Below are 23242 nucleotides of genomic sequence, written 5' to 3'. Positions count from 1 at the left end.
CATTAATTCTAATGAGACTTGCATATGTGGAAAATTCCCAATACTGACTAACTTATGCTGCTGACCTAGGACAAAGTTGAGTATTTATTAAATAGGAAGGGAAAACTTGAGATTATTTATCCTCAGGGCAGCAGCTTGGGGAGGATTATTTATTATATTTATTCTGAATTATGTACTTTTTTCAATAAAGACTTATTTATATGGATATCTGAGTCTGATTTCTAGGCTTGGCTGGGAAAAGGAAAAATAGCGCCCAAGGACAATAGCATGCATCCTTCTAGTCTGCAGGGCTCCAGTGGGGAGGGCTATATCCTCATGACCTTCTGGTGTATCCACAGAGTAACTGGGATCTTTTTGGTCTGGATCCCCATATAGCTGAGCAAACTGAATGGGATTACCAAGGGTTAAGATTAGGAAGTTGGGCCCCTAAATGTCACTGCTTTTGCCACCTGACCCTGTGCCTCCTTGGCCTCTTGGCCAAGAGTGTATTTGGCCAAAGACAGGAGTCCGAATCACTGCAGGATCAGAAGTCAGAGCTGTTTTGAGCAGGAAGGGCATTCCAGGAAGATGGTGGTAAATCCCCCAAATTAATGGGGATTCTCCCTAAATGGACATCTGTGAGCCCCATCAGAGGGTTTGACTACCCAAGGGGAGGTCAACTACCTTTGAAACAAAGAGAAGGGGAAGGCTACTGTGGTCATTCCCCTTCCTTTTCTCCATAGTCACAACATTAAAAACACATGGGCTTTGGAGTCAAACTGACCCAGGCTTGTATCTTGGCTTTGTCACCAACCAGCCGAGTGACAATGGGCTAGTTATAGAACCGCTCACCATACCCTCAACTCATAGATGGCTCTCAGCGCCGTCCCCCCCCCCCCGGAAGAATCTAAGGGACAGGAAAAGCTGTTCTAAACAGGGGGGTGAGAAGAAAAACATTACAAGAGGGTGCCTACTGGGGTGGCTGGAAGACAGGTCATGATTTGCTGACCTCGATCCTACATGGCCTGCTGGTGTCTCCAAAGACATTACTCTTTGTGAGCAGAGAAGTAAAGAAGTTCAGAGAGGAAACACTTCTAGGTCAGTACAAAGTTTATTAGCCACTTCTGCTCAGAAGAGCCTCTTTCTGAACAGGACTATTCCTCTAACATACCAGCCAGAAAACAGCCATATGTACAGGGCCTCACTTTCAGGCCATCTCAAGTTATACTGGAAACACATTTTATTTTTATTTATTTATTTATTTATTTATTTATTTATTTATTTATTTATTGCCATCTCAAGTTACACTAGGAACACATTTTATATTTATTTATTTATTTAAAAGATTTTATTTATTTGACAGAGAGAGACACAGTGAGAGAGGGAACACAAGCAGAGGGGAGTGGGAGAGGGAGAAGCAGGCTTCCCGCTGAGCGGAGAGCCCGATGTGGGGCTTGATCCCAGGACCCCGGGACCATGACCTGGGCCGAAGGCAGACGCTTAACGACTGAACCACCCAGGCACCCCTAGAGACACATTTTAGTGCAATGGCAGTTGTCCTGGGGTTCCCTGGGGATGAGTAACGTGTGAGGTTGTCCGGAGCCCCATGATAAACATTCAAGGTTCTAAGTTCCGGGAACCTGGTTTTTGCCCAGGTCCACACCCAAGGAATAGAAACTCTTTCAGATAAGCAATATATTGTACAAAAGAATGAATGGTTATCTTAATAGAGGAATATCTAAGACCCAGGGCTTCTCCTTGTCTGTAAAAACACCAAATTCTATCTAATACTATAAAAAGCGATCCCTAAATTCCCAGCCACCCTACCATCCCTGGCTTCCAAGAGTGATTCGTCTCCTAAGCATTGAGGAAGTGGAGACTAGACAGAGTAAATTATTGTGCAAAGCTTCACAGGCATATTAGATTGGCAGGATCATTTTAGGGGAAGGAATGGGTGTGGCCAGCTTGGGGGGGCAGGGGAGGAGACTGGTAAGCAGAGGAGGTTTATCTCCTATTCCCTTCTTCTGAGGGGAGCCTCACATGGTGGGCTGAAGCAGAAAGCTCTCAGTCTCTGCAGGAACCAAAGGAATTTAGGACTTTAATCAGGAGTGAGGGGAAGAAGGAAGGAAAAGGTTTTATTCTAGACATGAAAGAACCAGAAGAGAGAAATGGAATCCTATCACGTTTCTGTTCCCTACCGATGGCCAATGCTAGTGGGCACCACCACGTTAGCCTTACCAACTATTCAAATGTTGACTCCTCCCATACTGGAAAGAAGCCACTCCAAGTGCCTGAGCCCTCTAAGTACCGCCTAATTGCGCTGGCCTACCCTCAGAACTCCTATACCTCCCCAAAGAGCAGCTGGCCTCAAAGATCCCAGTTAGAGCCATGGCTAACATCTATTCTGATTCACTGGTGCCTGTTCCTTACCCATAGTCTGCCTTCACTTCCCACTCCCAAACCCAGAGTTAACCAGCTTAGAATGGGTTTTCCATCCTTGGAGAGCAACATCATGATGTGGGGGCTAGGAAGGACAAAAGACACAGGAAGAACAGAGGAAATGTCGTTCCTAGTAGTCAGAAGGAATCAAGGGCCCGTCCGTGTAGAAATGGCTGGGGTGGAAGACATAAGCCTCATCCACGGTGTTCTGTCCAGCAAACAGTGGGTCACCATTTGTCATGATTTCTTCAATCTTCATACCGTTTCTGAAGACTAAGGTAGTCCAAAGAAAGAAATGAGGCCCTGATCCTAGGTAAGGAGTTCCCAGCAGGGAAAATGAGGGAGGATGGCAGCAGAGGCCTGAACAAGGCCTGAGGAGGCACTCAGGTCAGGGAAGGAGGAGGCATGTACATTTTCTAATAAAAGGAATCACAAAGAAATGAGCCTCCCTCCAATGAGGAGCTTAGGCCTCAGCCTTTTCTATAATGGGTAAGGGAGGGCAGTTGGTAAAGGGAATGTGTCCTCTCTTCCCCAGCCCTGGCTCATCACTTACTTTCCATTTCCTCAGTGTTCAGGTGTCTCAGGTCATGGGGCAAATCTGGCTCTGGCACTGCCGGTGACTCAGGCTCTAGAATAGGCCCCAGCTTCAGCTCTGGTCCCATGTTTGGCTCTGACACTCTTTGTACCACATCTGGTGAGGGCTCCAACAGGGGCTCCAGCGCTGGCCCCAGATCCAGCCCTGCCTCCAGCAGTGGCTCTAACTCCAGGCCTGGCTCGGGCTCTAGCAATGGGGCCAGGCCCGACTCCAGCTCAAATGACTCCGCTTCGGGCTCCAGCTTAAGGTCCGGCGGTTGCCGCAGCTCATCTACCTGTCTGGATAACGCAATACAGACAAAGGGGCCGGGCTTGGCTGTTTAGGTGAAGTGGGGAATGGCTGAGCAAGCAGAGACTCTCTCTCTAGGCTAAGAAGGCAACGGAGCGGGGGCGCCTGGGTGGCTCAGTCAGGTAAGTGTCAGACTCTTGATTTCAGCTCAGGTCATGATCTCAGGGTTGTGAGCTCGAGTCCCGAGTCAGGTTCCACGCTCAGTGCGGCGGAGTCTGCTTGAGATTCTCTCTCTGCCTCTCCCTCTACCCCCTGCCCCCACTCACTCGCTCTCTCTCCCTCTAAAATAAATAAATAAAATCTTAAAAAAAAAAAAAGAAGAAGAAGAAGGCGGCAACAGAGCAACAGAGCAGAGGGCTTAAGAGCCCAGGCTTTGGAATCAGGCTTGCCAGAGTTTGAATCCTATCATTTTTTTTTTTAAAGATTTTATTTATTTTTATTTGAGAGAGAGAGAATGAGAGAGAGAGAGCACATGAGAGGGGGGAGGGTCAGAGGGAGAAGCAGACTCCCTGCCGAGCAGGGAGCCCGATGCGGGACTCGATCCAGGGTCTCCAGGATCATGACCTGAGCCGAAGGCAGTCGCTTAACCAACTGAGCCACCCAGGCACCCGAATCCTATCATTTATTAGATGGGTGATCTTCAGCTTTCTGAGCCTCAGATTTACCATCGATAAAAAGGGAACACCGCCACCTAATAACACTTGAAAGGCAGTAGGATGGTTAAAAGAAGCACTTTGGAATCTGGCAGACCTGGATCCTTTATTAGCCATGTGCCATAGGCATGCCACGTCACCACACTAAACCTCAGGTTCTTCAGCTACAGTCATACCCAAGTCTGCCTCACGGGACTATTACGGAGATTCGATAAATAAGAAACGAAACACAAACATTTAGCCCTGTACTTGCCATATAATAAACTTTCATTAAACGTGGCTGTTATCACCTACTTGGATGGATTCTCAAAAGAATTCAATAAAACGAAAAAAAATCTGTTCTTAAAAAAATATCTAGTACCATGCTTCAAGTAGATGCCCATGAACATCAGTGATTATGACGATTATGAGCAGGAAAGCCCTGTAGAAACAATCTAAGGATGGCAGCAGAACACTAGAGAGGAAAGAGGCTAGCAGAACGAGAAAAAAAACCTAGAGGCTGGAGAGTATGGGTCAGTAGGAGAGAAGGCCGGCAAGGTGAACTAAGCAGGTTTGGGTCACTACATCAGCCCACGAGGGTTAGGGAGGATGGGCGAAAAATGCATCTCTCACCTGTTAGAGACCACGATGAGCTTATGTTTCAGGTATTTCCTCCGTTCCTGGAGATTAACTGTGGGGCACACACGCAGGAGGACAGGGAGGTCAGGGGGCTGGACGCAGAGCCCCAGGACCCCTCGTGCAAATGGTCCTGATAATCATGTCTCCCTGCTAACCAGCAGTGTCCTAGGCACAAATCCTTTCACTTCTCTGGCTATCAGTTTTTCCACGTCTGGAAGAAAGGCGTTGGATCTGTAGATGCCTGAGAATCCCTGCCACCTTCCAGTGACGTATGTCCATGATTCTCACCTTTCTCCTGGTAGTAGCGCCCGAAAGCCTCATCCCGGGGGATCCGGGGGTAGAGGAAGCGCAGTGGGTTCTCAGGGATGTTCTCTTCAGTGAGCAGCTGGTAGTGGCCAATGATTTTGGTCAGCGGCAGAGACTGCAGCACGTCCTTGGTGAAGGGCTGCACGGAGTAGATGAGCACCCTATCTGTAGAAGGGAACAGGCAGGCCTGAAGGAAGAGGTGGGGCCTGGGATGTCCCGCCCTGGCTGTCCAACCCCAAGTCTGCTGAGAGATTCAGGACAGAGCCAGGGAAGCCCAGGGCCGGCCGAGGGGCAGAGAGGACAGGCTGTGGGCACGTCGGGGCAGAGCAGCTGACCATCATCCTGGTGTTCCACCCAGGAGCAGGTAATGCCCCCTTCCGACGTTTCACTGAAGCGCAGGAGAAAGGTGCCGGAGATGGTCTTCTTCAGCAGCTTGCGCTCCTTGCTCCGGCTCACAAAGCCCATGATGCGTCTGAGACACAGAAAAGCTGCTGTGAGGCCAACCCGCCTCCCTGCTCTCCCGCTCTCCTTGTCCGGGGAGAGAGGTGCCAGCTTTTGGCCCTCGCTCTTGGCCAAGTCACTTCATCTTACTGACAGTATCCACCTTCCAGGGTTGGAAGAGGTGCAAGGCTTCCGCGAGGTCACGTAGATGAAAAGCACCTTGTAAAAGGCAAAGTGCTACACAAATGAGCAGGCAGTGTGGTGGGAAGAGGTAGGCTTGTATTCAGACAGGACTCTACGCATTGGGTGAATTCTCTAACTTCTCTGCGGCTCAGCGTGGTTGTAAGGCTTAAACGAGAGAATTCATAAAGAGCGCCCAGCAGGCTCTGGAGCACAACAGATGCTGGACGCGCGCTGCCTAAGACTGTTTGGCACATGGGAGGGGGTGTGACCTTGCAACCTCGCACCAGTGTTTGCTCTCTCCCTTTCCGCCACATGAGGGAGCCCGGAGTCCGCTCTCAAGTGCAGAAAGGCAGAAAGCGAGGGATGGGGAGAAGGAGGCTGACCAAGGCCTTACCCATCATTCCAGAGATCCTTCAGGTGGTCATGTACCAGCTCCAGAATTTTGTCTAACCACGTCCAGAATGGTAGCTTGCCAGGAGGGCTCTCTCGCTGCAGGAGGAATGGGAAGGCAGGAAGAGACATGGAGGTGCCCGCAGTGAGCAGAAGGAGTAAGGCGGGGAAGGACTAGTGTTTGCATAGGGGCTAGATCTAGCTGCACAGGATGCAGGGAGTTACCTTAGTGAAGTCAGCCCAGGATAACAATGCACCCTCCATCCTAGACTTCTGCCCTGTGGGCAGACAGACAGTTCAGATAATGGAAGGAGGCAAGGCTAGGGTCCCTGGAATAGAAAGGATGGAAGGCTGGGGAAACAACAGCTAGGGAAAGGTGAGAGAAAAGGAGGTCTGTACCAAACAGCTTGTTCCTCAGCATGCTCAGCTGGTCTGGGTCAAGGCCTCGGCCCACATAGGAGGAGAACTGCCAACTGAGTGCAGGGCCCAGCAAGCTCCAAGGAGCCTTGGGGGGGCTGGAGAAGAACTGCTGATTCTGCAAGGGTAGGAAGAGGGCAGAATGGCTCAGAAGGAGCACCCTCGTACCAAGCTTCCACACCCCTCCTGGCCTTCCCTCACTGTTGGCCCCACCTCCTACCTGGGGGTTTGAGCTAAGCAGATTGAACCAAAGAACCGAGGCCCAGGCAATGGAGACTTGGTTCATGTTAGAAATAATCACCACAGGGAGGGTGTCCGTCTGAAGAGAAAACAGGAGTCAGAGGGGGGATGTGATGTTTCTAGCTCTGACAGGGGCAAAGGGGGAGAATTTCCCACGCTGAGAGGCTTCTATTTAACCCCTCCTTAATGCCTTCGGCCAAATCTGCTTCATCTCTCCCTGCCCTCCATTTTCACTCACTTTCAGCTCCTGCTTCAGACCCTGGTAGGTGTATTTGACTGTAATACTGATGATGTGCAGTTCCTCTGTCACACCCAGCACTCCCTAGGACAGCCGAAGACACAACGGTCAGAGGGCCCTCTGGCAAGTTCCTCCCATCCCCCGATCCTCTGTCCAGCCCTCACCTTATTGCAGCCCTTTCCTGAACCACCTGAACGTTGCTCCACCAGAGTCTGTGAGTTGAGAGAAGGAGAGAAAAATGCCAGAGTGGGGACTCCAGGGTCCCCAGTACCCCCTATTTTGCCTCAAGACTTCCCAAGGCCTGGGAACTTCCCTTAGCCTGTTCCACTGGACCAGAAGCTTAAGGTACTAGTCCTTCTTACCAGGTAGCCGAAGTCCCAAATTAAGCCCTGACTCTGCCCCTTCTCGGGGGTCAAAGTTTTCTGGTTTGAGGTTAGAATGTTGAACTTCCGGAAGCTATTCCAGGAGGAAGAAGATATATGGAGAACAGGAGCAGAGTTACTCTACAAACTCAGCAGGAAAAACAACAAAAATTCCACTTCATGTCAGACCTCCCCTTCTCCCTTTGTCCGTACCCCCACCAAATAAACCTCCCCCTCGTCTGTGCCCCCATGTGGCTGTGCAGGTCATGCAGTGCACAAACGTTTGCAGCATCTTGTCAGACACCTACCTTTGTGATTGAGGAGGATTCCTGAAAAGAAATTAAAAAGAAAAAAAAAATCATTGGGAAGCAAAACAGGGTAGGAGTTAGGAATTTAGTCGTTAGGATCAGACAGACCTGGGTTCGAACCCAGATCTGCGCTCTCTAGCCATGTGGCCCTGCACAAGAGACATGACCTCTCTGGGCTTGTTTCTTCATTTGAATGACGCACTGATAATACCTAACTAACTCACGGGGTTCCTGTGACAAATGAGGACGTGACAAGCTGCATGTCATATAGTGTTCAACAAAAGCGAGGAGTTATTGGGCGCCTGGGTGGCTCAGTTGGTTAAGCGACTGCCTTCGGCTCAGGTCATGATCCTGGAGTCCCGGGATCAAGTCCCGCATCGGGCTCCCTGCTCAGCAGGGAGCCTGCTTCTGCCTCTGACCCTCCCCCCTCTCATGCTCTCTCTCTCTCATTCTCTCTGTCTCAAATAAATAAATAAAATCTTAAAAAAAAAAAAAGCGAGGAGTTATTATTTCTGAGGTAGGAATCGACAGCATAAGAACACAGCCCCAGGGCCTGATGGTGAAGAATGCGTGTCTCCTCAGCCCCAGCAGCCCATGTCCTGGCCGCCCCATGGTCCCATGTGCCCCAACTTACCTGTCAATGGAGACTTCTGCAGTCAGTGACTCATTGCCTTCCTGGAGTCTCACCAGCAGCCTAAGGGGAAGGGAGGTGGATAGGGGGAAGCAGTCAGCTTTAATCTCCTGGACAGATGAAGAAGAAGAAGAAAAGGAAGGAGGAGGAGGGGGAGGGGGAGGAGACGAAGGAGATGAAGACGACGAAGACGACAAAGACGATGAAGACGATGAAGACAAAGATGAAGACGAAGAAGAAGAAGGTGGATTGAGGAGAAAAGAGAGAAGACAAGAGCAGAAAGATCTGTAAAGCCAGAAAGGAAACAGTAGTACCAGGGCTGGAAAAAAGAAGCAGGAATGAGTTCTGAAATGCCAACCTTGTTTGGACAGTGAACTTGCTCCCAGTCTTGAGGACGAGGGGTCGGTGGGGAGTTTGGGGCATGCAGGGCTGGGTTTCTACCACGAAGGCTCTGCGGAGAGAATATACAGCTCAGGCTCTGTAAGAACGGCCCCTCGCGCTCTTTCCTTCTGCCCCTCCCGGGAGGCCCCACCCTGGCCTCTGGACCTTCTGAGCAGGTGCTGTAGCAACTCTGTGACCTGGGCCTTCCGCAGGTCCACCCCTTTGGTCAGAGGGTCATCCGGATAGCTAACCAGGCGACTCAATCCCTTCAGCTCCTGCAACAGCTGGCGCAGGTGAAACAACAGCTTGGCTCCAGCTGTGAACCTGGGTGATAGGATTCCAGAGAGAGAGAGAACTGATGAGTTTCCTGGTGCCCCCAGACAGGCTCCAGAAGCTCCCCTTTAACTATGTGGAGAGGCAGAAACTGATTGGGACGAAAAAAGAACCCAGGAAGCATATGAAAGATTATACAACATGATTCATAATCCAAGAAATAAAAATCAGAGCCACTTTCACATATAAAACTGGTGAAAGAGGGCGCCTGGGTGGCTCAGTCGTTAAGCGTCTGCCTTCGGCTCAGGTCATGATCCCAGGGTCCTGGGATCGAGTCCCACATCGGGCTCCCTGCTCGGCAAGAAGCCTGCTTCTCCCTCTCCCATTCCCCCTGCTTGTGTTCCTGCTCTCGCTGTCTCTCTCTCTGTCAAATAAATAAATAAAATCTTTAAAAAAAAAAAAAACTGGTGAAAGATTTATTTCTGGGACGCCTGGTGGCTCAATTGGTTGAGCATCTGCCTTCAGCTCCGGTCATGATCCCAGGGTCCTGGGATTGAGTCCCACATCGGGCTCCCTGCTCGGTGGGGAGCCTGCTTCTCCCTCTGCCTGCCGCTCCCCGTGCTTGTGCTCTGTCAAATAAATAAATAAAATCTTTAAAAATTTATTTATTTGACAGAGAGAGTGACAGCGAGAGAGGGAACACAAGGAGTTGTAAGTTCAAGCCCCACATTGGGTGTAGAGATTACTTAAAAATAAAATCTTTACAACGGATGTATAGATGTATATTTATGTATATGCATAGGGAAAATCTAAAAAAATGTATTTAAAAGCCCTAACAATGAGTACCCCTGCATGATAAGGTTATGCAGATGGGTAGTTTTTACTTTCTTTTCTTTTAAATTGTCTGAATTTTTTTTCCAATTGGGACACATTATATTTATAATCAGAAAAATCAAAGCTCTTTTTTAAGATTTTATTTATTCATTTGACAGAGGGAGACACAGCGAGAGAGGGAACACAAGCAGGGGAGGGGGACAGGGAGAAGCAGGCTCCCAAGGAGCAGGGAGCCCAATGTGGGACTCGATCCCAGGACTCTGGGATCATGACCTGAGCCGAAGGCAGACGCCTAACGACTGAGCCACCCAGGCACCCTCCTCTCTTTTTTAAAAAAGATTTTATTTATTTATTTTAGAGGGGGGGGGGAGGAGAAAAGGGGGAGGGAGAAGGAGGGGGAAAGAATCTCAAGCAGACTCCACTCTGAGTGGGGAGCCCCCCATACGGCGTTCAATCCCATGAGCCCAAGACCATGACCTGCCCCAAACCAAGAGTCGGAGGTTTAAACGACTGACTTTCACTCAGGTCATGATCTCAGGGTCCTGGGATTGAGTCCCATGTTGGGCTCTATGCTCAGTGGGGAGTCTGCTTCTCGCTCTCTCCCTCTGCCCCTCTCCCCCACCCCATACTCTCTCTCTCAAATAAATACATAAAATTTTTAAAAACAAAACAAACAATGAAACAAAGGATCAACACAATAACAATAACACCGCCAAAAAGAATAGGTATATCCTTTAACCCAGGAATACCAATTCTGGGGATTTATATTACAGAAATAATTAGGGATGTAAATAAAGATGTAGCTATGAGGATATTTACTGCAGCACTGTTTAAAATAGCAAGAAATCAGGGCGCCCAGATGGCTCAGTCAGAGGAGCATACAACTCTTGATCTCAGGGTTGTGAGTTTGAGTCCCGCATTGGGTGTAGAGGTTGTTTAAATAAATAAATAAACTTAAAAAAAAAATCCTTTCCCTTGGGGCGCCTGGGTGGCTCAGTCATTAAGCGTCTGCCTTCAGCTCAGGTCATGATCCCAGAGTCCTGGGATCGAGCCCCGCATCGGGCTCCCTGCTCCGCGGGAGGCCTGCTTCTCCCTCTCCCCCTCCCTCTGCTTGTGTTCCTCTCTCGCTGTGTCTCTGTCAAATGAATAAATAAAAAAAATCTTTAAAAAAAAAAAAATCCTTTCCCATCTTGCAAGATGGTGGGTGAAAAATATGAGAAGCCAGATGCTAAGGAGAAGAAACCTGGAGCCAAGAAGGCTGATGCTGGTGGCAAGATTAAGAAGGGTAACCTCAAGGCTAAAATGCTAAAGAAAGGGAAGCCCCACTGTAGCCAAAACCCTGTCCTAGTCAGAGGAATTGGCAGATATTTCCCATTGGCTATGTATTTCAGAAAGGCCATGTACAACAGGAAGTATTCAGCAGCTAAATCCAGAGTTGAAAAGAAAAAGGAGAAGGTTCTTGCTACTGTCACAAAACCAGTTGGTGGTGACAAGAATGGTGGAACCTGAGTGGTTAAACTTCACAAAATGTCTAGGTATTATCCTACTGAAGATGTGGCTTGAAAACTGTTGAGCCACGGCAAAAAAACCCTTTCCGTCAGCATGTGAGAAAACTGCAAGCTAGTGTCACTCCTGGCCCCATATTTTTTTTTTTTTAAGATTTTATTTATTTGGGACAGAGAGAAAGAGAACATGAGCAGGGGGAAGGGCACAGGGAGAAGAAGAAGCAGATTCCCTGCTGAGCAGGGAACCCCATTCAGGGCTCGATCTCAGGACCCTGAGATCATGATCTGAGCGGAAGGCAGACACTTAACTGACTGAGCCATGGAGGCGCCCCTCCTGGCCCCATTGTGATCATCCTCACTGGGCTCCACAGAGGCAAGAGGGTGGTTTTCCTAAAGCATTTGAGCAGTGGCTTGCTACTTGTGACTGGACCTCCGGCCCTCAATCGAGTTCCGCCATGAAGAACACACCAGAAATCTGTCATTGCTTCCTCCACCAAAATTGCTATCAGCAGTGTGAAAATTCTCAACATCTCACTCATCAGTACGCACTGATGCTTACTTCAAGAAGTTGCATAAACCCAGACACCAGGAAGGTGAGATCTTCAAAAGGGAAGAAAAAAGTGAGATTATGGAGCAGCACAAGGTTGATCAGAAAGGGGCGCCTGGGGCGCCTGGGTGGCTCAGTTGGTTAAGCGACTGCCTTCGGCTCGGGTCATGATCCTGGAGTCCCGGGATCGAGTCCCACATCGGGCTCCCTGCTCGGCGGGGAGTCTGCTTCTCCCTCTGCCCTCTTCCCTCTCGTGCTCACTGTCTCTCATTCTCTCTCTCAGATAAATAAATAAAAAAAAATCTTTAAAAAAAAAAAAAATAAAAAATAAATAAAAAAAAAAATAAAAAAAAAAAAAAAAAGAAAGGGGCGCCTGGGTGGCTCATTGGTTAAGCATCTGCCTTCAGCTCAGGTCATGATCCCAGGGTCCTGGGATCGAGCCCCACATCGGGCTCCCTGCTCAGCGGGAAGCCTGCTTCTCCCTCTCCCTCTGCTGTTCCCCCTGCTTGTGTGCTCTCTCTCTCTTTGTCAAATAAATAAATAAAATCTTAAAAAATAAAAAATAGGGTGCCTGGGTGGCTCAGATGGTTAAGCGTCTGCCTTCGGCTCAGGTCATGATCTCAGGGTCCTGGGATCGAGTCCCGCATCGGGCTCCCTGATCCTTGGGAGCCTGCTCCTCCCTCTGCCTCTCTCTCTCTCTCATGAATAAATAAATAAAATCTTTAAAAAAAAAAAAATAAATAAAATAAAATAAAAAATAGTCATTCTGTACGCTAAGCCCTATATACCTGTTTTCAATTTACATGAACATTGTTGTGATTCATTCTTAATAGTTTACTTTTTATTTATTTATTTTTAAGATTTTATTTATTTATTCGACAGAGGGGCGGGGGAGAGAGCACAAGCAGGGGGGGTGGCAGAGGGAGAGGGAGAAGCGGGCTCCCCGCTGAGCAGGGAGCCCGATGTGGGACTAGATCCCAGGACCCTGGGATCATGACCTGAGCCGAAGGCAGACACTTAACCAACTGAGTCACCCAGGCGCCCCAATAGTTTACTTTTTAAAATATTATTTATTTACTTTTTTAAAAAGTAAACTCTACCCCCAATATGGGGCTTGAACTCATGACCCCAAGATTAAGAGTCACATGCTCTACCAACTGAGCCCTCCATGCATCCCCATTTTTAATAAATTATAATGAGTTTTCTCATTAGAAAGTATTTAAAACAGTAGGTATTCTAAGTACATTGAAAGGCATACTAGATATTTTTTCCACATCACAAAAAAATTAATATAAAAGAGCTTACTAAAAAAAATAGCAAAAAATTAAAAAACAACCTAAATGTCCAAAAATAGGAGTTCATTAACTAAATTATGTTACCTCCATACAGGGAACTATAAGGCAACCATTAAAAATAACATGGGTATGAGGCACCCAGCTGGCTCAGTTGGTTAAGCATCTGACTCTTGATCTCAGCTCAGGTCTCGGTCTCAGGGTTATGATTTCAAGCCCCACGTTGGATTCCATGCTGGGCATGGAGTCTACTTAAACAAACAAACCAACCCAAAAACATGGGTAGGGGTGTCTGGCTAGCTCAGGTGGTAGAGCATGGGACTCTCGATCTCAGGGTGGTAAGTTCGAGCCCCACGTTGGTGTAGAGTTTACTTAATAAATAAATAAAATCTTAAAAAAAAAAATCAGCCTGTCTTATTTAAAAAAAAAATAACTTGGGTAAATACTGTAATACACTGCTAAGTTAAAAAGCAAAAACCACAGTTCTCAAAATAGTACAAAATGTATCACAGTAGCTACATCTGGGTAGTAAGATAATAACAGGTAATGGTCACTCTTTTTTTTTGACATTATAGTCATTACAGTTAAAAAAAAAAAAAGTAGAGGGGTACCTGGGTAGCTCAGCTGGTAAAGCGGCTGGCTTGTGATCTCGGCTCAGATCGTGATCTCAGGGTCCTGGGATCGAGCCCTGCACTGGGCTCCACGGTCAGTAGGGAATCTGCTTAAGGATTCTCTCTCTCCTTCTCCCTCAGTCCCTCCTTCCCTCCCTCGCCCTGCTCGCATTCTCTCTCTCTCTCTCTCTAAAGTAAATAAATAAATCTTAAAAAAAAAAAAAAGTAAAAAATCTATTTCTTGGGTGATTAAAAAGGAAGGAGAAACCACCTTGTGGATTAATCCATTCCTTTCACCAAAGCAAAGACTGGGCTCCGGGTTCCCTGCGTGATCACTGTGGTCAGACTAGGGAGCCGGGATCATTTTGGCGAGCAGAGAGTAAGGACAGCAACAGCTCTTGCCTAGATAGGCAATTCATTACATGAATGAGGAAATTCCTTACAATTCACCATTTACAATGTACAAAAGCACAGCAGGGTGGCTGGGACAAGGGCAGGTGGGAGGTGCCTCTCACCACTTCTCCAGCTGTTCCAAGCCTCCATCCGCAGGGGCTCCAATGCAGGCTTTCTGCTGCTGGACTTTCCATTCCTCCAACTTGGGCAGCAGTAGCTCAACGAGGGTCGTTAGTTGGCCTAGCAATGCTTTGATGGCATCCAGCACCTCCTACGAAAGACATAGAGTGAGTGGTGAGCACTTCTCACCATCACCCTCCACCACTCAACCGGGGAGGAAGAGACCAAGAAGCCAAGGCTAAGAGGCCAGGGCTCCCACATCCCTCATTTGCCCCTGCTCCCTGCTGCCCACTTCCTCTGTCTGCCTCCCACCTTTCTCCTTTTGTCCAGTTCATTGAGAGTCTCCTGCAGAAGCTGCTGCTGTCTCATCTGATGGGGATCTAAAGAGAGTGTCTTCACTGGATGGCAGGAGCAGGAGTGAGACAGAGGTTCAGACCTAGGGCTCCTTCCCCTCTCCATCCTGACCAGGACCGCAGTCAGAGTCAGGTGGGGGGAATTCTGAAGGGGGAAGAAGGGGAACCAAGCAAAGCAGAGGCACCTCTGGGCCCTCGGGCGAATTCTGAATGGTCATGCTGGAACTAAAAGCCCACTCAATCTGCTAAGCAGTTTTCCACGCATCTCCCCCAACGTCCACCAACTATCCCTCAGCCACACCTCCAGCGCAACCTCCATAACATCCACCAGCCCTTGTAGCTTTGCCTGGCAGAGGGACTGGAGCCGGGGTGGTGTACAAGCCAGAGGAGGATTATTGCTTCCTGGGGCTTTTCACTTCCCCTTTCTTCCACCCTTGGCCTCCCAGCAGGCATCTGTCTTCCCCCACCCCTCGGTATGCTTGCTTCCTACCTTGGGCCTGGATCTTATATCGGAAGCAGAAGACATCCTGCTGGTCTTTCAGTTGGCAGATGGATTTCACCAGCTTCTGTAGAGGGGATAAGACCCAGATGAGGCTGCTTCTGTGGGAGGCAGCAGGCTGAGCGCTACCCACCCCGACTCTTGCCACATCCACTAACCTCCATCATAGCCTTTAATTCCAGGATCCGGGATTCGATCTCATGCTGCTGGCTCTCTACGGGTGCTTCGAGGGCTGGCTCTCCTTGCTCCTGAAATAAAAGCCTCTGAGCACATTTCAATTCTGACCTTTCATCCCTGAAATCCAGGCCTGCAATTGTATCACAGGATGTGATGTCCTTTCCACGGTCACTCTCTACTCCAAGAGCATTCAAAAATCACTACAAATTGTTCTTACCGGCTGAGCCCTCTGAGCCTGGATCAGAATTCTTTTTTCTTCCAGAAGGAGATTAAAGATCATCTCAGCCAACTGGGTAGGGCCCTGGGGAAAGGCCTGCAGTAGGAAGATAAAGAATTGACTAAACTCAACTGTCATTGATCTAGTCCTCCAGACCTTCCCCACCAGTGACCCCAGGACTTCCCCCTTCAGGGCCCCTAGCTCTTCCCCTCTTCACCACTGGTACCCTAAAACCTAGCCTCTTCCCAACAGGGTCATCTAGACTTTGCCTTTCTCTCTGCCAGTGATCCCCTAAGTCCAGACCTCGTCCTCCCTTTCCCCAGATCTGCCCCCATCCCTTCACATCTCCAGGTCCTGTTCCATACCCTAAACCATACTCCTCTACACTCAGTCCCCTTTCTTTTTTTTTTTTTTTTTAAAGATTTTATTTATTTGAGAGAGACAGAATGAGAGACAGAGAGCATGCGAGGGAGGAGGGTCACTGGGAGAAGCAGACTCCCTGCCGAGCAGGGAGCCCGATGCGGGACTCGATCCCGGGACTTCAGGATCATGACCTGAGCCAAAGGCAGTCGTTTAACCAACTGAGCCACCCAGGCGCCCCCTCAGTCCCCTTTCTATTCAGCTTTTCGGCTGTCCCTGGCTCCTCCAAGTACCTGAATGTCCCGAGAGAATTTTCGCAAGTTGTGCTGTAGTAACAAGCACTCAGGGTCCTGGCTGCAGCGGCCACACTCGTTGTTCAGTTGGTCCAAGAAGTGGAAGAACAGCACGGTAGCCTTGGAATCATCATTGCCCAGTGCAGCCTCCTGCCTGGGGACCAGGAACAAGGATTAGTATCTCCGCAGGGCTGCTACTGTCTTTTGAGGCCTTCTAACCCCTTCCTACCCTCGGTATCTCCAGGATCCTGGGGTCTCAGAAGAAATTACTTTCCTCATTCCACCCGCACCCAACTTCCTGAGGCGCTCACCAGTTCTGATCTTCAATCCAGACAGCTAAGTACTGTCGAATGTCCATGGGCAGGAGGCTATCTGAGTACAGCTGGTGCAGCTGATCCTGAAATGGGTTGTTGAGATTCTGCAACATCTCCCACTGCGCCATTTGGGGTCTGAGTCTGAAGGATGCAGGTACCCAACCGGAAATTTTGCTGGATTAAATCATCCACAGTTTCATGACTGCTTATCACTACAATAAAAATTTTTAATTATACAGGTAAGAAAAAAATACACACATACACACACACAATTCAAGCTACATTGACCCCACTCCCAATTTTCGTCCCTTCCCCTTCTCTTCACAGGTAACCAGTATTATCAGTTTGGTTCATATCCTTCCAGGGAGTACTATTTAAGAGCTCCAGTATGTGGGCCTTTTCTTTTAATAATTTTCAAACACACACCAAGTAGAGTGAATAGTACAAGAATCATCCATGTACCCATCCCATCATTCAGCTTCACTAAACAATATTTCCACCATCTTTATTTCATCTACCACCCTCAATGAATTTATTTTAGATTTATTTGCTTGTATTTGTATTCACTTATGCTGGAGCATTTCAAGATCATAAATGGGTCATAACTATTTATTTCAGCATGATTCCTGCTGGCCCCAAAGCTTTATCAAGGACCGAAAACTTTTTTTTTTTAATTTATTTGAGAGAGCGAGAGAGAGAGAGAGAGAGAGAGAGAGAGAGAGAGCACAAGAAGGGGGGAGGGTCAGAGGGAGAAGCAGACTCCCCGCTGAGCAGGGAGCCCGATGCGGGACTCCGGGGATCATGACCTGAGCCGAAGGCAGTCGCTTAACCAACTGAGCCACCCAGGCGCCCATGACTGTGATACTTTTAAGACCTCTATCAACCTCTGATTCTTCATGTAGATTATCAACTTTGTGAAAAACCCAGAAATTTCTTCTTTTATTCCCCCCCCCTCCACTAAAACAGGGTTGGGCAAAGAAAGCATAGGTGTTTGTTGTGAAAGTGAAATTTCACTCCAAACTGGTTTTTGTGTCACCAAGTAGGCTGGGCTAAGAATCTTTCTTCCTCTCTTTCCCTGCCCCCTGCCATCTGTCTTCTTAGGAAATCAAAACTTATTCTTGCTGCAGCCTGAACCTAACAGAAAAGAGTATTTACATACATCTGTGGTCTTAAAAAGGTCACATGATCTTATTACAAATGAAAGAAAAATGTCTGGGGTGGGAGAGATTCTCTTCCAACAGTATGAATAATCATGAGATGCTTTTCTACCTCTTTGAAGTAGAAACAGGGAGGAAAGGACTGGTCAGAAGCTCCTATTTTTCATTTTAATCCTCTTACTAGTGCTTGGCTTTTTAAACTATGCATCTGCACTGCTTTAAAAAAACAAATGGCAAGGGGTGCCTGGGTGGCTCAGTCGTTGGGCGTCTGCCTTCGGCTCAGGTCATGATCCCGGGGTCCTGGGATCGAGCCCCGCATCGGGCTCCCTGCTCCGCGGGAAGCCTGCTTCTCTCTCTCCCACTCCCCCTGCTTGTGTTCCCTCTCTCGCTGTGTCTCTCTCTGTCAAATAAATAAATAAAATCTTTAAAACAAACAAACAAACAAACAAAAACAAATGGGGGGCGCCTGGGTGGCTCAGTTGATAAGCATCTGCCTTCCGCTCGGGTCATGATCCCGGGATCCTGGGATCGAGCCCCGCGTCCAGCTCTCTGCTCGGTGGGGAGCCTGCTTCTCCCTCTCCTGCCTGCCGCTCTGCCTACTTGTGCTCACGCCCACTCTCTCTCTGCCAAATAAATAAATAAAATCTTTAAAAAAACAAAACAAACAAACAAACAAAAAAAACAAATGGAGGGGCGCCTGGGTGGCTCAGTACTTAAGCGTCTGCCTTTGGCTCAGGTCATGATCCCAGAGTCCTGGGGTCGAGCCCCGCATCCGGCTCCCCGCTCCGCCGGAAGCCTGCTTCTCCCTCCCCCACTCCCCTTGCTTGTGTTCCCTCTCTCGCTGTGTCTCTCTGTCAAATAAATAAATAAATAAAATCTTAAAAAAAAAACCAAACCACAAATGGAGAAGCCCCACTTCTCAAGGAACCAATCTCGGTTAGTATTAAAAGAGCAAGGTGGCAAGTTACCCCTGAGGTTTAAATACGAAAAAACAAAACAAAAAAACCCCACGGTCTTCCCAAATAGATCGCAAACACGAGGGTTAAAGGCTTTAACACAACTTTTTTTCCAGCTATCCCTCACTCTTTTAGGCATATATTTTGTGCTCAATCAGCTTTTTGGAAAAGAACTGCAATTTGTATGTGACCACAGGCAAATCGTTTCACCTTTCTGTCCCTTATACTTCTTCTTCTTTTTTTTTTTTTTTTTTTTTTTAGATTTTATTTATTTGACAGAGAGAGACACAGCGAGAGAGGGAACACAAGCAGGGGGAGAGGGAGAGGGAGAAGCAGGCTTCCGGCCGAGCAGGGAGCCCGATGCGGGGCTCGATCCCAGGAGGCTGGGATCATGACCTGAGCCGAAGGCAAACGCCTAACGACTGAGCCTCCCAGGTGCCCCTGTGCCTTATACTTCTTAACATAACAACGAAGGAAGTGAAATCGTATCTACCTTTAGACATCGTTTTTTTGGTGAGAATCAAATTAAGACTAAGACCGGAAGGTAAAAGCATCGGCTAAGGGTATCGGAGGCTGCCGGGGAGTTTGGGAAGACGGGTGTTAGGGTTGGAGAGCTGGGCTAGATGGGGAGATTCGGTTATGCAGCAGGAGACGGCTATTTCAACCTGGGGAGGGAGTTTTACCACTACGGGGCGTACCTCCGGGGCCTGCCGCCTTTCCCGGGTAGGAACTCGCGCCTGCACCCAGACCCCCGCACGCCCCCTCTGGGCCCGTACCTGGTAAGGGTCTCAATCCCAGCTTTCTCCAGCGGCTCAGGGCAAGGCTTCCGGCCGCAAAATCTCCGGCGCGGGCTCCGCCCCCGGCTTCGACCCGCCCCTCAGATCCGCCCCCTTGTAGCTCACGGTCTGGAGCAGACGGCTGAACTCGGGAGCTCGCCATTCGCTGCCTGGCAACCCCGACGCTGGCTGCCATTCAGCCAAACTTTCCTAAGTCATTGGCGCCGCCACAAGTCCTCTCCCCGCGGGGCGGGACAAGAGGAGCCGAAACCACACCCCCCCAGCTCCAGCGATTGGTGGGAAAGCTCAACTGCGCCCCGCCCCGTGTCCGCGGAGGGAGGAGTCCGATTAATGGAATAGCCTGGGGCTATAACAGCTGATTTCCGAGAACCCTTGCCTTGGGAAGAAAACCGAGACTGGTCCAGGACGCTGCAGGCTGTAAGAGCTCCATGAGAGGTGGGACCGGAATTTCGACACTTCGGGATAGGAGGGGACGAGCTGTAGTCATAAATATTTATTGATGGTACCTTGCTAAGAACTTGAGGTTCATTGTTTCGTTTTTAATTGCCACAAAACCCATCCAGGTGAAAATGATTATCACTACTTTAGAGGTTTTAAAAAACCGAGTGTGGAGTAAAAGTTGTTACTGGTCAGGGATCACTGAGGCTCTTAGAAGTGGAGCCTGGATTCAAATCTAAATCCTCGGACTCCAAACCCCAAACTTTAAAATTCCTGCATTTTACAGCACTGCCTTCCTCCTTGATAACAAACCAGAGATTGGGATTTTGAACATACACACATTACAGCTTGTCAAAATATTAGATTTATTCATTTTGTGATCACCACCTTTTATATCCCAAGACTGCCATTCCCAGGATCTAAGTCATAGCCATTATATAAGCCCTGAACTAATCAGGGAGGTGAACTAACACCAAAGGGCCATGGCAGTTGTTTCTTCCAGGTCACTCACATCTTAGGTCCCCCCCCCAGTCCTCCATGCTGATCTCTGGCAGAGCGGTGTTTGCCTCTTTCCCATAGTAATACTGGATCAACTGTTCAATACCAGCCTTCACTGTAGGTTTAAGTGTAGCGCTGATTAGTCGTCCTGTGGGTCCCCCAGACAATCCAGCCATGGTCATCAGAAGGTCATAACCCATATCTATGACCCCATCTTGGCCTCGTTCCTTGGCCTTGTCTGAACAGTTCAGAGCAGCATAATACAAAGCTGTGCCGAGACTGTAGTAGGTTCCAATTGCTGGAAACAACCTGACTACATTGTGCACACCGTGCTCCTGCTCCTGCTCACAGTCATTGGTAGGGAGGGAGCGTCGGGCCCTTTCTGGGCCTGGTTGCTCCCTGGCCAACAGCTGTAGAGCAGAGGCCAGGGCATCCACTGAAGCTGCCCTCCCTGTGCTTCTGCTTTTCTGGAGCTCTTGAAGATGTTGGATGAGTTTCTGTGTAGCTTTTACACCCCCCTGGCGGTACAGCTGAAGTTGCAGGGTCCGGACATCAGCCTGGCAACCAGCTTTCTCCAGGGCGATCACCAGTGGTAAGGCTACCAGGAACTTGGGTAGAGGAGCCATGTTGGTGAAGCCAGGCAGGGACTTTGGGAGCAGAGTCTGGCAGGACAAGGGGTCTGAGGAAGGTGGCCAGGATCTCAAGGGAATATTTGTCCGGTTTCCATATGAAATGACATCCACAGGGGACAGCAGGAGGTAGCAAAAGAGCAGCTCAACTTGTATCGTGATGAATCTGAGGTCACACATGTCTGAAACAGAATACACTGGGGAGGGGACAAACCAGAAACATACAAACCATTTCCCTAAGGGCTGTGGTCTGAAAGGAGCCCATGACTCAGGGCACACCTCATCCATCATCTCCAAACTTCTGTTATGTTTAGGTAAAGGCCCAAGAATCAGGAAATGCAGCCCAACTGTTCCCACTTGGCCTTCCCCATCTTCAAGTCACCAGAGACTTCCTCTGCTTTATTTCCACCCATTTATACAGGGCCCCAAATTACCACAAAGTTCATGTGAGGAGCGAGACTGTCTTGATAGGTTTGGTTGCTCCTCAATCCAGTTCTGCCCACTTCTCTGCCCCGAAGAAAGGAGATATTTGCTTTCCCCCATAATCAGTAAGAGATGCAATCTCTGCAAATATTTGTCCATTTGTATTGGCTGCCCAAGCCTTGTCCCCTTGTCACACATTGACCTCAACACCTAAGACGCTGTTCTTTGGCATTTCTGACATGTCCCTGTCACTTTTCCACTCTAGCTCACGCTATGAGCTGGGAGACCCAGAGTCAGAGATTAGAGATTAGATCTCTATGATTCTCTCTTATTGTATCTCTTTTCAGTTTAAGAATTAAATTAGTGAGCTGCAGCATCTACTTGGTTGGGGATTTAGTACAGGGTGGATGAATGCGAAAAAGGTTAAATTACCTCTCATGCTTAGTACATATTACATGCACAGTATATGATGACTGAAAGAAAAGAAAAAAAAAAAAGCAAAATGGAATAAGAACTAGGGGCCGGGCAATACTAAGTGGGGAGGCTCAAGGCTAACACCAGTCCCATGTGTGTTTTACCACTCGCATGAAATAAGGTACATCTGTCCTGAGTGGTCTTATACGTTTCTTTCTTTCTTTCTTTTTTAACATTTTATTTGAGAGAGAGCGAGCGAGCACAGGAACAGGGGAGAGGGGCAGAGGGAGAGGGAGAAGCAGACTCCCCGCTGAGCAGGGAGCCCGATGCGGGGCTCGATCCCAGGACCCTGGGATCACGACCTGAGCCAAAGCAGACGCTTAACCGACTGAGCCACCCTGGCGCCCCTGGTCTTTTACATTTCTAACTACTTACTATGTCCCATCCTTAAACGTAGTCCTGAGAAAAGATGCTTGTTGCCTAGGTGGCATTGAATATCTGAAGTAAGCCTAGACAAATTCCTAAATGAATTTCTCCTTAAAGCACTCCCAGATAGCTGTGGAACTTTTGATAAATTATATTGTCATCATCCGTAGACACTCAGAGGTTCTTAACTTGGAGGGTGCTTCAGCTTTTTGCCTAGTTCTTCCGCACACTCCCAACACGCATTCCTGCAGCTCTAGGGGATACTGACAGCAACATCTTTGAACTGTGCCACCCGCAACATGGCAGATGGCTGGTAGACCAATCACACCAATGTGTGTATTTGCCACCAGCAATACATTCCTCAGGGTAAATAGCTGAGTGTTAGGTTCATCCAAGCTTCCCCGCAGGTCCCCGCAGATCCCTGAGTGACCTTAGTATTGCCAATGCTTTCCTCCTCATTGTGCTCTCCTCTCATGGAGAAGAGTTTCAGTGATGTCCTTTCCTCCCATCCTAACAAGCTGAAGCTGAGAATGTGGGCCTCAGTCGGGCAGCCAGCCTCCTCCAGGGCCACCCCCAGAGCCAAGTTGGATAGGTACTCAGGCAGAGGGGCTAAGGAGGAGGCAATGTGCAAGAGATCTGGGCAGGTCTTGGAATCTGGGAGAGGGAGCTGGCTGGAGAGTGTGTTCAGAGGATGGCCAGTTTTTGTGAAAGATGGCTGGAAGTTCAGGGCCCTTTTCTGGGCATTTCTTGGAAAGACAGCCAATGGGAACAGCAAAACGCAGCAAAGGGGCACCTGGCTGGCCCAGTCGGTAGAGCATGAGACTCTTGATCTCGGGCTTGTAAGTTCGAGCCCTATGTTAGCTGTAGATATTACTTAAAAATAAAATCTAAAAAAACAAAAAGACACAGCAAAGGAGTAGCACAGCCTGGATCATGGTGGGTCAGCAGGAACAGCCCACAGGAAACAGGAAAGAAGTAGTTGTTGGGGTGGGAAGTGGGGAAAGGCTTGGGCCAAAGAGACACTAAGACTAGTCAAAGCTAGGAAGTGATTCTACCCCTGGAAACTTCAGGTAGCCTGGACATAGCTTCGCCCCCACCCTTACAAGCTGTGGGCAGTCCTCACCTGCTCCAGAAGGAAACAAGCCAGAGGAACAAGATGGTCCAAACACGTCCTTTCCTCGGTGCTTCTCTAATCTGAATGACAACTTCCTAGAGCTCACCTTCTCTACACCCCAGCCAAAAAAAGT

The 23242-nt window shown here is 48.7% G+C and overlaps 2 protein-coding genes and 1 pseudogene across 3 annotated transcripts; 1 reads left to right on the top strand and 2 right to left on the bottom strand.

Annotated features, from left to right (window-relative positions):
* Window positions 1-1437: 1437 nt before the first annotated feature.
* On the bottom strand, window positions 1438-19200 carry STAT2 (signal transducer and activator of transcription 2). Of its 2 annotated transcripts, none has more exons than XM_021687253.1 (24): window positions 19147-19200; window positions 16255-16469; window positions 15944-16097; window positions 15291-15386; window positions 15055-15144; window positions 14888-14963; window positions 14357-14442; window positions 14047-14195; window positions 8635-8793; window positions 8447-8539; window positions 8092-8151; window positions 7458-7478; window positions 7150-7243; window positions 6952-6999; window positions 6788-6871; window positions 6530-6628; window positions 6292-6427; window positions 6118-6170; window positions 5897-5991; window positions 5214-5350; window positions 4861-5043; window positions 4567-4624; window positions 2972-3291; window positions 1438-2691 (listed from the first exon to the last, which is right to left on the bottom strand). In XM_021687253.1, exons 2-24 carry the CDS (start codon window positions 16383-16385, stop codon window positions 2549-2551), a joined length of 2565 nt encoding a protein of 854 aa, XP_021542928.1. In that variant the 5' UTR covers window positions 16386-16469; window positions 19147-19200; the 3' UTR covers window positions 1438-2548. The 2 variants fall into 2 exon arrangements, with proteins under 2 accessions (XP_021542928.1, XP_021542929.1); XM_021687254.1 differs by having other exon boundaries at window positions 14357-14424.
* LOC110577743 lies at window positions 10774-13027 on the top strand (annotated as a pseudogene).
* A 757-nt stretch (window positions 19201-19957) lies between the features above and the next one.
* APOF (apolipoprotein F) lies at window positions 19958-23242 on the bottom strand. The gene is made up of 2 exons (XM_021687255.2): window positions 23119-23242; window positions 19958-20929 (listed from the first exon to the last, which is right to left on the bottom strand). Exon 2 carries the CDS (start codon window positions 20910-20912, stop codon window positions 20109-20111), a length of 804 nt encoding a protein of 267 aa, XP_021542930.2. The 5' UTR covers window positions 20913-20929; window positions 23119-23242; the 3' UTR covers window positions 19958-20108.

Source organism: Neomonachus schauinslandi, chromosome 5 (assembly GCF_002201575.2).
Source record: "Neomonachus schauinslandi chromosome 5, ASM220157v2, whole genome shotgun sequence".
Taxonomy (NCBI): Eukaryota; Metazoa; Chordata; class Mammalia; order Carnivora; family Phocidae; genus Neomonachus; species Neomonachus schauinslandi.
Note: the sequence above shows the minus strand (reverse complement) of the source record. Positions and strands in the feature narration are given on the sequence as shown.